The sequence below is a fragment of the Periophthalmus magnuspinnatus genome, chromosome 5 (genome assembly GCF_009829125.3).
Source record: "Periophthalmus magnuspinnatus isolate fPerMag1 chromosome 5, fPerMag1.2.pri, whole genome shotgun sequence".
Lineage (NCBI taxonomy): Eukaryota > Metazoa > Chordata > Actinopteri > Gobiiformes > Gobiidae > Periophthalmus > Periophthalmus magnuspinnatus.
In genome coordinates, this window is record NC_047130.1 from 9,927,863 (window position 1) to 9,944,619 (window position 16,757).

At 38.0% G+C, this 16,757-nt stretch overlaps 1 protein-coding gene across 1 annotated transcript in view; it reads left to right on the forward strand.

The window, feature by feature from the left end:
• Positions 1–16,757, forward strand: part of grip2b (glutamate receptor interacting protein 2b) — a 192,001-nt gene that overhangs the window by 135,568 nt on the left and 39,676 nt on the right. The window contains exons 2-5 of the mRNA XM_033966314.2: positions 10,587–10,658; positions 14,723–14,858; positions 15,049–15,194; positions 16,159–16,245. Of these exons, the coding sequence (XP_033822205.1) occupies positions 10,587–10,658; positions 14,723–14,858; positions 15,049–15,194; positions 16,159–16,245 (441 nt within the window). The remainder of the gene's footprint in view (positions 1–10,586; positions 10,659–14,722; positions 14,859–15,048; positions 15,195–16,158; positions 16,246–16,757) is intronic.

Genomic DNA, 16,757 nt, shown 5'->3' on the forward strand with positions numbered 1-16,757 from the left:
CCACACATTAAAAATAAAAATGAACAGTCTTGGTTTTAGCATGTAAGAGCAATTTCAAGGCCAAGGCCACTCCAAATTCAGTCCAGGGCAAGTTTACTTCAGTGTAGCTACAACTAACTGCTTCGGGGTAGACGGAATCTTACCCAAGGACACAAAAACAGTAAACAAACTAATATTTATAACACAATGAAACAAATTGCATTAAAAAAAAAACAATTAACAAAGGCATTTAGCTGTGTCCAGGCGTCTAAGACAGTACAAGGATCCAACCTTATTCCTCTGTTTAAATGCATATTCCTTTTATGCATAAAATATGTTAAACCCTTCATTCAGCCGAGCAGCGTAACTCACCTGTTAGCTAACACCGACAGTGCTAACGTCATTAGCCTAATCACTGGTGCCATATTCTCCACCCCATCTCCGGCAGTTCAGAGGCACACAAATGAAAGGATTAGAAGACGAGAGAGACAGACAGAGAGAGAAGAGAGAAAGACAGACAGAAGAGATTAGAGAAGAGAAAGGAAAAAAGAGAAATAAATGGATAGGAGAGAAGAGAGAGGAGAACAGTGAGAAATACAGAGATATGAGAAAGATAAACACGAAAGAAGAGACAGAAAGAAACCATATTTTACCATTGTACTGGTCCAAATGGATGTGTGGATCACGGAAAGGCCCATGGAGCAGCAAAGTGGCCGATAAATGTGTTTCTAGAAGACTGACTTGGTGTGATTGTAATAAATGTCTGGAAATTGGATGTGAAGAGGATTTGATGGGGAAGGAATTATGTGATCCAAAAATAGCAGTTATCTTCAAAAAATAAGTCTGTGAGGGAAAATTGGTTCCTTTATATTGGCATACTTAGAATTCAGGAATGGTGTTATGTATAGAACAGTTATTGTACTTCTTGCAAATGTGTTTTTTCTTTTTTCTTTTTTTTGTTTGTTTGTTTTGTGTGGATGACTTACAAAGAAGGATGGGCGATATAGCGGTTCCACTATTAACCAATATTTGATATTTATATTTTTTCATGAGTAAAAATAGAAATATAAGAGTGTCAAATGGTCGTATGTTAAGCTATTTTGTGATCTTTCAACTCAGATTTTAAAAAACGAAATATCATTACCAGCAAATATTGTTTTTTGGCTATAGCAGCATCGACTCAAAATATCCATATTGGCTCATCCCTATTTACAAATACACAGAGCTTTCAATTATTGTTGTTAAAATATCTAAAATAGCTACCACCACTGACTAACCCACAAAATCTAAAATACCGTGTTTTGTTTTATAGGAAAACAGATAAACTATTGTAATTTGTCATCATGCTTTCTACATTTTACCTGATTAAGAAATGTGCATAAAACGTTTGAAGTAATATATCACAGCTGAAAATTAGGTGTACCACAAGGTTCAATGCCAGGACCACTATTGTTTTTGTGAATTGTAGTTTTTATGAGAGTATATCCTTCCTTGTCGGTTTAGAAGTTGATATTTTGATGAAACTTTATTGATTTAAAACATAAGATTTTAATAAGATGACATTTGCACAGTGGATAAATGGTAGTGGTATTTGTTGTGAGTACAGTATATCCTCGAGCTATACACCTCAATGTATGTCTGTATGAAAATTTCAATGTGACTATGTGATTGTTGGTATTTAGAGCCTGATAACCATGTCGCTGTCAGTTTGTCCCAGGGCAACTGTGGCTTCATCTGCTCACCACCACTAAGGAATAAATGGATATCAAATGGTGTGTACATTGTCTTGTTTTCGTGTACTGACATAATTCCGGTTTGCGGGCCTATTTTTAAAGCTGTTTTGGAGCTCAGATGCCTTTCAGCGCTGCAGGGGGATGAGGCTGTGTCAGTGTATGAGCTGTGGAGATGGAGACAGGAGCCTGGAGCTACAAACTGAGCTGTTCATCTCGGTGTTTTCTGTGGGCTTTATTTAGTTGCGTTACTGTGACGCATGCTGCCAACAGACTGTGAGTATGTGATGACTGAATACGGTGGAGGCAGTAAAACAATGGGAATGAAAAATATACCATCTCTTTGTTTATGTAGGTAAAGGGACCCCAGTGAGTAGGAAAGGGCTTTCATGCTTGGATTTATAGTTTAATTTTATTAAAATTAACTCTGGGTATTAAAGGGAATAAATTATACATTATTTCTACTGTTATGGAAGTTAATTGATACAAATTTGGAGACGTCCAGGAATAAGATTTATCAAAAAGTTCAACTAAAACAACAGGATTTACTTCATTTGACATTTCACTATCAGCCAGGCAGCTTGATCAGGGCTTGTGTTGGTGACTGTAACTCCCATTAAATGTAGTAGTGGCTGGACATGTTTTAGTGGCATCACCAAAAAAGACCCATGGCTTCCTTCTCTGTCCCAGATGTGAGAGCGCCGGAAGCACAGTCCTCAATGTCTGTTTAGAGTCGCTACATCTAGTGGGAGTCATAGTCACTAACACAAGTGAAGCTATGTGTCTGGTCATTACCATCCAATTTTGATATCTTACTGAAGTTAAAACATGCTTTTGAGTACCTTTGCTTTGGCATTTCATGATTTAGATTACAGCTACACATCTCTGCTTAGATATGGAGTTAACACAACATCTACTGGCTGAACTGAGAATGACCCATGTGGGAAAAAAAAAAAAAAAAGCAGCATGGCTGGTGTGCTAATATAAGCTTGTGGTAATTAATACAATTCATTGCTAGAAATGCTCCGAATGAGTACGAACATTTATAAACATAAAAACTGCAAAGGATTTCTTACTGTGACATAACAATCCAGGGAAATTCCTGGTGATCCAAGTGATTCCTGAGGTAACACTGTTAAAAGATCAAAAGTGTCAATTAAGAAACATCATTTGTGCCTTTGAACATGCAGTTTCCAAAGCTATAACATATATATATATATATATATATATATATATATATATATATATATATATATATATATATAAAGTAGGTTAACACAATAGCCTACTTATTTTTCAACAGAGTGACTTGGATACTCGAAGATGCAGCAGGTACACACAAAGTTGCTAATTCCAAGTATATCCAACCAAACTCCCCGTATATATCTTAGTGAATATATATCTAGCACTGGGGACCTATGACAGCTCTACGAGTGGTATCCAGACAGCACCACGGTTTACAGAATCAGTTCAGAGCCAGACCTACTCGCAGCGTGTAAATTATTAAAGCCATAACACCTCTGTGCATCTGCAGTGAGACAGCAGCAGCAGTGGCCTGGTTTAGGCTGTCACATCAGCAGGGCCCTACAGCACCTATGGGAGAAAGTTTAGATTTTTTTTATTGTTTTGTTTTAGTTTGTTTGGGGAAAAGGTGGGAATGAATTTAGTTTCTGAAAATGGGATGCCAACAAGATGTATAGTTTGTTTGTAAGACGAGAAAAGAGGATTGATGGGAGTTGGATAAAGTTTTAGAAATTGCTTCACAAATTATTTACAACATATAACATTTTCTTTTATTTATAGCCAGGAAATTTTTTAATCCATCAACTGGACAAATGTTTTAGAGCGAAGACGTTTCGCCATTCATCCAAGCCACTTCTTCAGTTCTGGTCAGATTGCTGATGGACACTGCCTTATATCTGTCTGAAGGGAGGAGCAGGGAAGGAGCAGTGTCCACCAGCAATCTGACCAGAACTGAAGAAACTGTATGAGCAGCAAAACGTCTTCACTCTAAAACTTCAGTCCAGTTGACAGGATCCATTTTTTTCTCTTTTGCTATTGATCATAACTGGACAACTGAGGGGTTACACAGATTTCTTTTATTTATTTATTTTTGTCAAATTACCTGACTCTAGTAACTATTAGCTGGCAATGCTAACATTTTCACTGTTTGCAGATTTACAGACATTTTGGCTACATCTGTCTTTCGATAATGATATAATTTGAGCTTTACATAAATGTCTATCCTGGACAGATCCTGGTGAAGATAATGAAGTCATGGTTGATTATTATTCAGCTATAGTGTTTTGTTTTTTTCCCTATTTCTATATGTTCTTGACACATATTATTTATAACAGTATAGTTTAGGGATTTGCTTGAGAAGGTATGGAATAATATTTCTGTTTCGCAAAAAACAATTCGGGTTTTGAGAAAATCTTTACTGTCCATATAGGGAAATTTGCCCTCAGCATTTTACCCGTCCATCAAAGCTACTGGGGCAACCTGTCAGCGACCTGCTTGTCTCAATGGAAATGCTATTGCTTTGTCTGGAACATTCCACAGTATGGCAAGAAAAATGTTTATTGTGAGTGTTTGTCCACTGATCTTGGCAGTTTGAATCCTACTCTTGACATAAACGTTATTGGTTGATTATTGGTCAGATCCACTGACCCATAGATTGGCGATGTGATTCCAGCTCCCACAGATGAATGCTGTTGTTTTGTCTTTGGGCAAGACACTTAACCCACCTCGTCCCCAGTGTCTGTTACAATGGTGTAAGAATATGTGTGTGAATGGGTGAGAGGTTCCTTGATGTGCCTTGAAGGTGGAAAAGCGGTATATAAAAATGTGACCACTGACGATACCTTAAAAGTTACTATAATGTTTTGATATAATTTGAAACCAAGGGATTATCTGTGAAAATCAGGAGTGGGGGCTCACAAGCCTCCACTAGAATGACCAATGTACCCCCATATCACAACCAGTTTTGATTAAAAATGTTCAAATGGCAACCACGGAGTGTTCAAAATGAAACTAAAATAAAGAATTCCATAATAACTAATAAACTCACTAGAGGACGCTAACATTTATATTTGTTTAAAACAGCGAAACAAACTTAGTAGGGGGTGCGGGGTACATTCAATTGTTAAAAGGCTCTAAATTAACTTTTTAAGCGAGCACCTACATTTGTTACCTTCTCCAACCAAAAATGTCCGGCGCCGCCCCTGGTGAAAATAGACCAAAACGTATCCAGAGAGGATTAATTCCAGTTCCTCCTGACAGAATCCTGATTTCCGTCCCCCCACATACACGCGATGGATTTACCTTTCTTAAACCAAACCCCCATTAGTCTGCACTTAGCTGTGGTGTAATTAGGATTCTGTTGTGGTCTGTGGGCGTGCTTCAAACCTGAATGAAGCCGCAGAGTGCAGATAAAGGCTTAGCTAAATGACTAAATAGCCAACCCTCTCCTCAAAGTGACACTAAGCTGGTGTTAAATACATGCTGTTTAAATACATTCTCAAGGTATGTGCAAGCAGCTAATGTTTCAGCCTCATTTACTGTCCCTCAAAGGTGGTAAAAGTGCCTCTACTACCTTTACTACAATATACATTTCTACAACAATTTGTTTTACTAATGTGTATTTTGCTACTAGATTAATTTTGATCAATTATAAAAAGTCAATAGTCAGCAACTTTTACAGTGTCTTCTATTGCAAATGTTCAGCTATGGAATGTACTGCTACTAGTACTGCTACTGCTAGGTTTACTTCTACAACTACAAGGATTATAACCTGAAATACTGCTACTACTGTGGACTATCACTGCTGCTACTCGACTTGCAAATACCACTATATACTTTCAGCCTACTTCTACTGCTACTATTATGAGCATACTCCCACAACAACTGCAACTACTACTACAAGTACTACTACTACTACTTCTGTTATTGCTATTGCTACTACTGCAACTGCTACTATAGGCCTACCTACCAAATCACATTGTTTTCCGTACTACTGCTACTTAAAGTACTACCACTACTACCCCTACTACTACTACTACTAGTGCATCTACGGCCACTACTACTACCACCACTACTGCTAATACTACTCGTGCAAATTACTGCTAACAGTGCAAATCTTTCTATCACTCCTTACAGTTACTACAACATCTTATATTAAAACTGCTGGTAGCATTGATCATTTTACAACACCATGTACTTTAGTTACTATCGTCCTATTTTAAGTTACTACTATCACTACTTAATTAGAACAAAGTACACTGACTTGTCTCCTCGTTTTCCATGTTGCAATACTTGATGACTACACTGCAATGTGCCACTTTTGAGTAACGTTGTAAATAATATGTTCATGAATCTTTAAAAGTGTCCCATCGCAGCTTCCGTAGTGTAAGTAGGACACTTCCTCTATGTCAAAACAGAGTCAGTCTGTCAAAGCTGCTGTCAGTGGCATTTTAACTATACATGAAATAGGAATATAACATCACTATTTACATATCCCATACCAGATTTCATGTTTTTGAAAGAAATCTCCAAACTTAAGATCCAGAAATGTTGAACCTTATCATTATTTCTTAGAGATAGAGAAGTCCTTTCAACTGACAACAATCACGTCTTTGGGGTTGACACTATTTTGGCTCTACTTTCTGAATTGTCAAAAAAAAAAAAAAAAAATCATCAGGACCAGTAAGTACAGAGTAGTGAATCGGCTCTTTTGAACAGTTCCTCAACATGAACATTGGATCCGGATCAAATTTTTCAAAAGAACTGAATCTTTTTCTTTCCAATTTCTATGCATTTTTACACTGATTAATGCAGAACCAACGCAAGAATCAACACAGAAACAGAGCAGGCGACACAAGTGAGAGCTTTGGGAACAAAAAAAAACATATTTGTAATAATATGTAATAACAGTTTGTTTTTAAATTATTATTATTATTATTATTATTATTATTATTATTATTATTATTATTATTATTATTATTATTATTATTATTATTATTATTATTATTATTATATGCAGTTTTGTTTCGATTCTGCATCTTTCCAAAGGATAAACACTCGCACTCTCAGTTTGAACCATTTTAAACACATATGAGCCTTGAGCCTTTGGTTTCTCTCTGTGATTAGTTTTTTCTTAAAATTAGTTCACATTGGCTTCTGTCTTTTGAACGGCTCTAAATTCAAAAGATTTGGATCCCATGAAAGAGCCAAAAGATATAGTAACCATAAACCAGGTCAACAAATCTGCGATCGAACAGTTAAAAAGCAAATTCCACCATAGAATTCTGACCTCCAGCTCAGTTTAAATGGTAAGTATTTCAGAGTGTTGTGAACGCAATGTATCGATAAACTAAAAAATTCCTATTGTTACAGATGAGTTGAGTAAGTTATGAAGCTTACGTTTCATTTCTCAGACATCGTTTTTTAGGACATCAGTTGAGGTATTGGATATTTTTGGATCTTTCAAACTTAAAAAGAGAACTCCCAGATGGAACGCTAATTTAGGATTGTCTGGAAATAGCAAGGGCAAAAAGTTCTAAAGAATATTTGTCAGTTGATTTTGTATGCCATGTTTGTATGAGTAATTGTACTCTATGTATTTCATTTATTTTACTTTTCTCAATGTAAAAGCCAACACTGCACTACTGTTTGTAGGTGTGCCATAAATTGACATGGGCAACCTTTTTAGATATACACGACCAGTCAAAAATCCTTCGTTTATCATGGGGGTTACATTCTAAAAATAACCCAGAATAGGCAAAATCGTCAGCTTTGTTTTTTTTTACAGTTATTATGTATGTTTTAAGGTCGTAAAACCCCTCACCACACACTTTATACACTTTTCTCAGACAGGCATTAACATTTTCTCACATTTTCTCTTGTTTAATTAGTTAATAGTGGCTCACGTGTATTTCAAAGCTCCTCTGACCCTGCCTCTTTGTCTTGGCACCTCTCCGCTGTAGTGTCGATCGAACATTTATGTAAATTTTGTAAGCTGAGCCGGTTCTGTGCTTTGCGGGAGACGTGGCACGGAGGAGATCAATTGACAGTGGTCTGCAGCCCCTTGGGACGCAGAACACAATGCACGTTCATACACTGTAAAAAAAAGCGTGTAGAATTGCACTGGAAAAATCCGCAAAACAGCTAGACCGTGAAGGGTGAACCGCGATATAGCGAGGGACCACTGTACGTGATTATTGGCATTGTAGATTCTCACTGAAAGCATCAAAACTATGAATGAACAAAATGTAGTAATGTAGTAAACAAAAGGTACAAAATGGCCACCCTTTGCTTTGATCACTGGTTTGGTTTCTTGGTATTTCGTGACCCTGAGAGTTTATGAAGAAGCTCACTGACAGAAGGACAAGGGTTTGTAGCGCTGTCGATAAAGCAAAGGGTGTCCAAACTTTTGACTGGTAGTGTATATAAATTTGATCTTGAAGAAAAAAAAAAAGAAAAAAAGAAAGAAAAATGAGAAAAGGGGAAGAGAAAAGGGGAAGAGTGGAGAAAAATGGAGAAAAAAGGGGAGAAAAAAAGGGAAAATTAAAAAAGGGAAAAAAAGGAAAGGGAGAAAGGAAAAGAAGAAAAAAGAAAGGAAAGGAAGGAAAAAAGGGAAGAAAAGAAAAGGAAACAATAAATAAAAGAGAATGGAGACTCAACCCTGAAACTGAATCTCAAAACTAGTTTTAATTTCATAACTATACTCACTCATTCATTCATTTTACCTGCTCAGTAATAAAACATTAGCTCATTGTAAGTGAAGATGTTTTGTTGCTCATCCAAGCCGCTTCTTCAGTTCGGGTCAGATTGCTGGTACAAATAAAGTTCAGATACCTAAAATACTTTTAGTTGGTTACGTTCCACTACTGCCAATCAGAAAGAAGTCAGATTACTCACCTCATTACTTTGAGGTTTACATGTCATTTATGTAATTTCACAAGTCCAGAAATCTGATAATAATCTGTTTTTGTGCATGTAAACAAAGCCACTGTTGACAGGACATTCCTATAATCTGGTAACTCCAGAAATGAAATAATGATTAGGCTATATTTTGGTGTGGATGTAAGCATAGCCACTGACACTGCATATAAGACATATGCATCATAATAGCATATCTCTTTATTTTTTGTGTTTTCAGTAAAAGCAGAACAGGCTTGTCTAATCCTGGATAACAGTGCAAGTGAGTGGGAGGGCAGCCTGCGCCTCGTCCCAGTTCAGTCTCCTCTCATCAGGGCTGTGGTGGATGACTCACACAGGCTTAATATGAGCGGAGAGAAGCAGTGACGCTAACATGGCTAACAGGGCTAATGCTAACGTTAATGGAGCGCCAGTTTAGTAACACATACGAAAGAGGAGGTAACAGAGTCAAAGATGACATATGGTATTATTCAAAGATTTGATTGTTCAGAATGTTTTAGCTGGTCTATTGAATTGTATTATGTAATATGCAAGATATTAAGATTTTTTTTAAAGGTGAAGACTGAAATCTCTGTTATAATGATGTGTCTTTATTAAAAAGGGTTGTGTTCTATACTTTGATTTGATATATGACACGGGCCTATTTACACTACAAGAGCCAAAAGTTTGGACACACTTTTTCATTTTAGTCTCTATTTGCAATAGTGTTTACAGTCTAGACTCTCACTGAAGTTCAAATCTGTCAACTGGGCAAAAAGTTTTTTGAGTGAAGATGTTTTGCTGTGCATCCAAGTCGCTTCGTCAGTTCTGGAACATCGACTGACTCCATGGAGATGTAAATGTATTACCTAGAATATTGCACAGTGTCTGATCAAACTTATCGTTCTTGCATTTATTAAATCACATGTTTTATTGCTAAAAGAAATGAAAAAAATACATTCTTCTTACAAATGGGCTCCTCTCCACAGATCTGATCTGTAACTTCACCTGGTGCTGTCACCTACTCGTCACCACAGAGATAGATGGGTTTAAAGTGAGACCAAACACCTAAACTCCTCCCCACAACTACATGTCATATAGAACTGATAAACTGGGCTGTGTGTGTGAGGTACAGAAAAAAGTAAGAGAGGAGGAGGAGTCTGGAGATATGAGGAACAGTGTGATTGGTCTAACAGGTATCCACACGTCAAACTCCGCCCCTACAGCCAGGTGTTTGTAATCAGAAACACCTGGCTGTAATCAGGGCAGTACTACGTGATGTCACCAAATAATGAAACTGTATATATATGTATGTATGTATGTATATATATATATATATATATATATATATATATATATATATATATATATATACACATATACACACACACACACTCTCCATTCTATATAGATTACCAATTTGTGGCATCGGCCCCTCTGACCACCGCCCACACTCAGTCACACACCACTTTCATACCAGCTAACATGGAGGGAAGTGTCTTGCCTAAGGACAGAATGAGTTTTTTGCCACTTGTGCCCCACTGTGGCACCTGGAATTCCCAGCAAGTAGAAACCAGGCCCAACCCTGCTTAGCAGAATTTAACCAGGATGTTTGGCCAAAACTTTGACAAACAAAATTGTCAAAATTGTACTAGGAACAGTAAATAATACTATTAAAACACCATATACACAGTTTAGTAGCAAAAATAAGTTGCTTTTATGTTTTGTGCCACTTTAAAGCCTATACTCTGTATACTGCACGGTATTTCATTTCTTCATGTTGTTATTTTTGCCTATTCTTTACCTATGCTGTTGTCCACAAATATAGATTGGCCAGTGAATGCAGCAATTAGTGAATAATGCATTGAGATGCCCCACCCATCAGGGGAGCTCAAACGCTTTATGTCTTGTTCTCCGACATTGACATAACTCCACTAAAGTAGTTTTCTGTGTTTGCAGATGATGGACCGTATGGAAAGACCAAGGACATCTCAGAGCACACACTGTCCCCGAGAAGACACAGTATACCAGGTACATGCACCTCCAGCACTACCTGCTTCACCTGCTGTTCACCATCTCCAAAGAAACATCACATTAAAGGACACATTCTTTGTTGTAGTAGTAGCAGCAGTAGCAGTAGTAGTTGTAGCAGTAGAAGTAGTAGTAGTAGTAGCAGTAGTAGCAGTCGCAGTCGCAGTAGTTGCCCATGTTATATCTCATCAAATACATACCTGGAGTTGTATTTAGCTTCAACACTTGTTTCATTATTACATTAGTGCAAATATGTAATCTCTGAGCACTCAAAAATGCTATGTTTACATTTTGCCTGGATTGTTGCATCACAGGTGAAAATCAAGACATCTCCATTTTTAACTGAGCTGTAGAGGCTGCACTAGCACTGATTCACGATTGGCTGCAGGTGCTGGGATTTATTTTGAGACAATTCAGATCAGAGAGAGTTATTTTAGGTTTAAACCAATTGGATTTCAGCATTGAGACAGGCAACACATGTGAGGCTCATTTTGTTTTCTCTCTGGATAATTGTCTTGAGACCCAAAACACCAAATTATAACATCTTGTCCAATGATTTTGTAGTTAAGAATAAATCAGCTTTGAAATTGTTATCAGTAAAAGTTACATTTGATTTGAACATGTTTATCTCATATCTGGGTGTACACAGACTGGGGCGTGATGGATTAAGTGTCTTGCTCAAGGACACGACAGCATTCATCTGTGGGAGCTGGAATCGCACTGCCAACCTGTGGGTCAGACCGCTCTACCAGTGATATTTTTTAGGTCAAGAGCGGGATTCGAACCACCGGCCTTCAGAAAAGCGGATGAACGTTCAACCAACTGAGCTACTGTCTAAATCTTACACACTGTTCCTTTAAAAGACACAAAAATTTTAAGTGAAATGATGAATGCGTTTTCTTTTTGTTTCTTTCTAATTATTTTTTAGGCACCTCAAAATCTTTCACAGCACCCAAAATTAAAGCATTATACCATGAAAAATACCATTACGTCAGTTTTGCATAACGTCTCTGCTCCCCTGAAAACACATTAGGCCGATCCACTTGAGCGACTTGAGCACTGCAGAGCACATTTGTGACAGAGCAGAGGTTTATGTAAATGCACACTATGAGCTGATCCTGACTGACTCTCTCTGAGCGCGGATTTGAATATGCACTTTGGTTCTCACTCACCTCCAGCTCTTACAAACACGGTATTATTGAAATGATCTCACATACTTTCTCACCATGTTATTACTCTGTTTCTGCTCCCCAAATAAACTGGGTATTGTTTCATTAATGCATATTGAGTAATCCTTCCTATGCGAGGTGCCAGTAGCTCAGTTGGTAAAGTTGTCCATGAGTCTGAAGGTTGGTGGTTTGAATCCTGCTCGACATAAAACACTCTTTTCCACTTGTGGCACTTACTTCCACTTGGTAGTTGTAAGCATTAGATACATATGCAGATTATTATTTTACATTATTGATAGTATTATTTCCATTTCTTTGTTCATTGCAAACATAGAGATAGTTCCAGTATGTCTGTAAGGCAAACATGTAGATAATGGTGAGTGTAACAAGTGTTTAGCTTATTATTGTGTAATAATAATGTAACAGATGTAACGGATGTAACTGTAGGCAGAAGGTTAGGAACCTCCAGTAAAAATAGAGACCAAAATAAAGTGAAATGAAATATACCCAATATTTACAGTGCTGTAGTTCAAAAGTATACAAGCTCAGATCAAACCGTGTAACAGCTTGTAATTCAATGTTATCTATTGAAAAAGTATGACATTTCTCTCTGGTTCTCTGGTTTTTATTTACTGCTCCCTGTCACCTTGCAGTCGCTCCTAGCCTTCTGCTCTAGCCTACAGATACTCCATTCTATTACTTCTGTTATTATTAGATAATAACAAGCCAAACACTTGCTCAGGGCCAGTCCTAGCTTTCAGGTGGCCCTAAGCTGAATTTGTTTGTGAGGCTCCTGGTAATGGATGTGTCCTGGCCCAGCTGTTGGTAATTCATATTTGACAACATTATGACTCTGCTCTCATCACCTCAACCAGTTGTGTTTGTATTTATATGACCAACATCAGACTGAAGACATCAAGATTCTCACAACTACTATAGCCACAGGAACAATAGATAAACATGTAAAGGGGGTCTGGGGGCCCTTCCCCATAAGATTTTTTGAAACTCTCGACATTTTGTCTTGATTTCTGATGGATTTTAATGTGTTCCACTTGGCTACCCTGGGCGTACATTTACATCACAAAATGGAGAGGTGGGTAGACCAAAAGTCAAATTTTTTACTTAAGTAATAGTACATTCAAAATAATATTGACTACTCACATAGAAGAACAAAGTAGTGCTTCAACACAAACTTTTACTCAAGTAAAAGTATGGTGTAAGAACACTATTACAATTTAATTTTAAAAGGGTTACTCAAGTAAATGTAGCCTAGTAGAGTAACTGAGTACTATCCACCTCTGAAAAATGACAGTGAGTTCTCTACATTATGATCACTATGATCACAGTCAGCAGCTGAGTAAGGCAATGTAAATTTGCATACATTATTAGCAGAGAGTTAATGAGCCTGTACAATCCACTTTCATGAGTTACAACTCATTCACAGGCCGTTCAGTGTCCAGGAAATGTGACATTGGTGTATCGATGTTACTAATGTGAAAACAGGAACAACCTGTGGGAGCCTAAACATTCACAGAGGCTTCACTGATCACTGATTGCAAAAAAGAAAAAGCCAACAATCAAAAGCAGACAATTGAATAAGCTGATTCACCATGCTGTGTTCATGTGTCTCAGATATATATCTTTTATGTATTATATAAACGTCCTGCTTCACTGTTTTATCCTGGCATATCAGGTCCCTTAGAGTGAAAACTACGTACTAGGCTATTTGGAGTACTCTCACTGTCTTTCCCAAAGCAATCATCTGTCTTGATGCATTGCCCAAGACTTTAGATCGATTTAAGATCACTAACTTTCAATCTAACTTGTAAAACAGCCATTCAACTGTCCGACTGAAGGATTACACAATAGATCCATGGATTACTCAGACATTCAAATGTACCTCAGCTGCCTCAGCGCACCGTGGGGGAACTGGTCCTTGCACCAATGTAAACACATACCTGCCCACACCTATGCCCGGCTCAAAAACAAATGTAGGCATCAACAGTTATTTTGCTACCATACATATAAAAAAGTAATCATTTGAGAGGGATATTAATGCTGCTATAAACACACAAGCCCTGCACTTGTTACATAATTTGATGAGCTAGCAGGGAGGCAGTAGACAGCAGCTTCAGCAGGACATGAGCAATGGACTGACTTATCTGCACCCTCATGTAGTGTCCAGTATGTGGGCATACTGTTTTCCAGATAGCTTTGCAAACTTTTTTTTTTTTAAGTTTGGCCAAAGATGAGTCATTCTTAAAACCACAAGTCTTGAATAAAATTTCAGATAGGCTTTCAGTGCAAACTGTGTTGCCTGTCTCTGTCGTATAGTAACGGGGATAGTTTCAGCAATGCAGAGCTTGAGGTGAATTCAACTACAATGTGGTCATGAAATTCAGATTCAGTATCAGATCTTTAATAAAGCTTTAATATTTACCACTTTATCTTTGCAGACTGCAGTGAGTGTTGTCATACTTTTACTGTACATTGACTCTTGGTATCGGCAGCCCATTGACGAGTAGGAGTACTTACACCTAGTATCGAATGGATACCTGATACTGGTATCTCTGCATCCCTATTTCACCATATTATTCCCGAGAATTAATGACTTTACAGCGCAATGAGGGACTCTCAAAAATACCCATAATGCCAAATGGTCTTGGTGAGAATGAATGCAACATTTATTTACTGTACATACTCTTTTTCTGACCAAAATTAGCATGTTAGCATTGTTACTGATGCTAATGTGATTCAATGCCATTAGCTTTGATTTAAAGTCTCCAGCTGATTGTTCACATGCCAGTGACCTTATTTCTCTCTGCTCCTGTTTTACGTGTCCTTTATGTTGTCTGTGCTGTTTGTTTTGTCCGTGCGCATGTATGTTGTGGACAGAAGCTTTGCGGGGGGTGACTTTGGTTGAGCTGGTGAAGAAGGAGGGAAGCACTCTGGGACTCACCATCTCCGGCGGCACGGACAAGGACGGAAAGCCCCGAGTGTCCAACCTGCGACCGGGCGGACTGGCAGCCAGGTGAGGGGGGGCATGGGTCAGACCAGATCCTACATCCTGAAATCTGCTCTAAGAAAGCATCAACATCTGTCAGCAACATGAGCATGACATACACTATAACATTACATTATGACATTTGACATTTGATTATAATGTATCCTATTTCTTCTTCCTTCAACTCAACAAAACATCACATTTTTTGCCTTTGCAGAAGTGACCAGCTAAACATCGGTGATTACATAAAGTCTGTGAATGGGATAAACTTGACCAAACTCCGGCACGAGGAGATCATCAGTTTGTTAAAGAACGTGGGAGAGAGAGTGCTGCTGGAGGTGGAGTATGAACTGCCCCCTACAGGTACACATGGATATTACACTTGTGCTATTGGGTACAAGCTCGAAGGTTTAGAGGCTAGGGTGACCATCTGAAGCCAGCCCATCCAAAAAATGTTGATTTATGTGTGTGAAAAAGTTGATTATTTTAAGGTTTTCTATGTAAATCTCATTTTTTAGACAATTTATGTGGATTTAAGGAAAACGTGGGACTAGGAGCAGGGACCTAAATGGCTGTTCTGGACCAACGAGGCCACTTTTTTGAGCTTTTAACCATATTATAATTTTTGTTGCTTTGTTGTTTGTTTTAAAATTCACATCCATGTTCACATCATTTCAGCCCTGAGGAAGGTCTCGTCTAAACAGCTTAACACTTTTGATGCTAGCTTCTGTTGTTTTTACCTTGGTGCTAACTGCATCACTCCTCAGTGCACCAGCAGATGAAGTTTTGGGCATTTTATATTTATTGGTTAAGTTTTTTATGAGGACTTTTCCCTATTGAGTTGCTTGCAATGAGATACTAGTGCTTTGTCAGGAATGTTACAGTATGGCATTAAACTTATCTTTCTCCAGAGACAAGCAAGTGATGCCAAATTACAAGTCAGAGCAGTGAAAAATATGGATTTCATATGGATTTTTGTAAATAAAACCTTTAAAACCCTAAAAATGAAAGATAGGTTTAATGCCACACCATGGAGACAGGCAGGTTACAGGTCCTCTACCATCAAAGTTACATAGTGCACTTTTAATACATACTTTGAATATCATACTTTTCCTTAAGGCTTGTATACTGACAATTTCCTTAGTTAATATTTGCAAACCCATTTTAATAACCCTTTTGAATGTCACCATCGTTTCATTTCCTGTGCAAATGTTGTTTTAGCCACACCACATATTGGACTGAGTATATTTTTGGAGTATATAACAGATATGTGTAATAATAATGCCAGATTTCTTGTGTTTTCTCATACTTTGCTTGTGGGTGAAAGCGCCGGACAGCAGCTCAGGGCTCATCTCAAAGACAATCGACATCTGTTTGCACAAAGAAGGCAGCAGCTTCGGCTTCGTCCTCAGAGGTACAATAACAAGTGAGGAATGATAACACCACACAATACAACAGGCTGGGCTGGAAATGTGAGCTTTTAGTCACTGTCTCAAAACATAATGGACAATGGGCGAGCTAGTCCTGACCAAGACGCACAACAAGATCTGGGCATGGGTTCCTGCGTACTGTACTGTGTCAGAATCTCATTTATTGATGCAAATTTACTGTAAAATTAGAAGAAAAAATATGAATAAATAGATAAGTGCCATTAAAAACTCATAAAAGGCTTGTGGTTTACTCTTTGTGTAGTAATCATAGACTCTATAAAGAAGTGGACTAAGTGAGTGCGACATCACCCACAGCGTTCGGCTCCAGTCAAATGAAGCTAATCGAGGCTAGCAGTTATAAGGGCGAATTTGGAGCCGAGTTTCATATTTGGAAATCCGGCCGCAAGTGTTATTGAAGCCAAAAAGCCAATCTGGAGCGAGGCTGTTGGAGGTAGCATCCCCTCCTGCCCGCACCGCTGGTTTAGGATGGACTCGG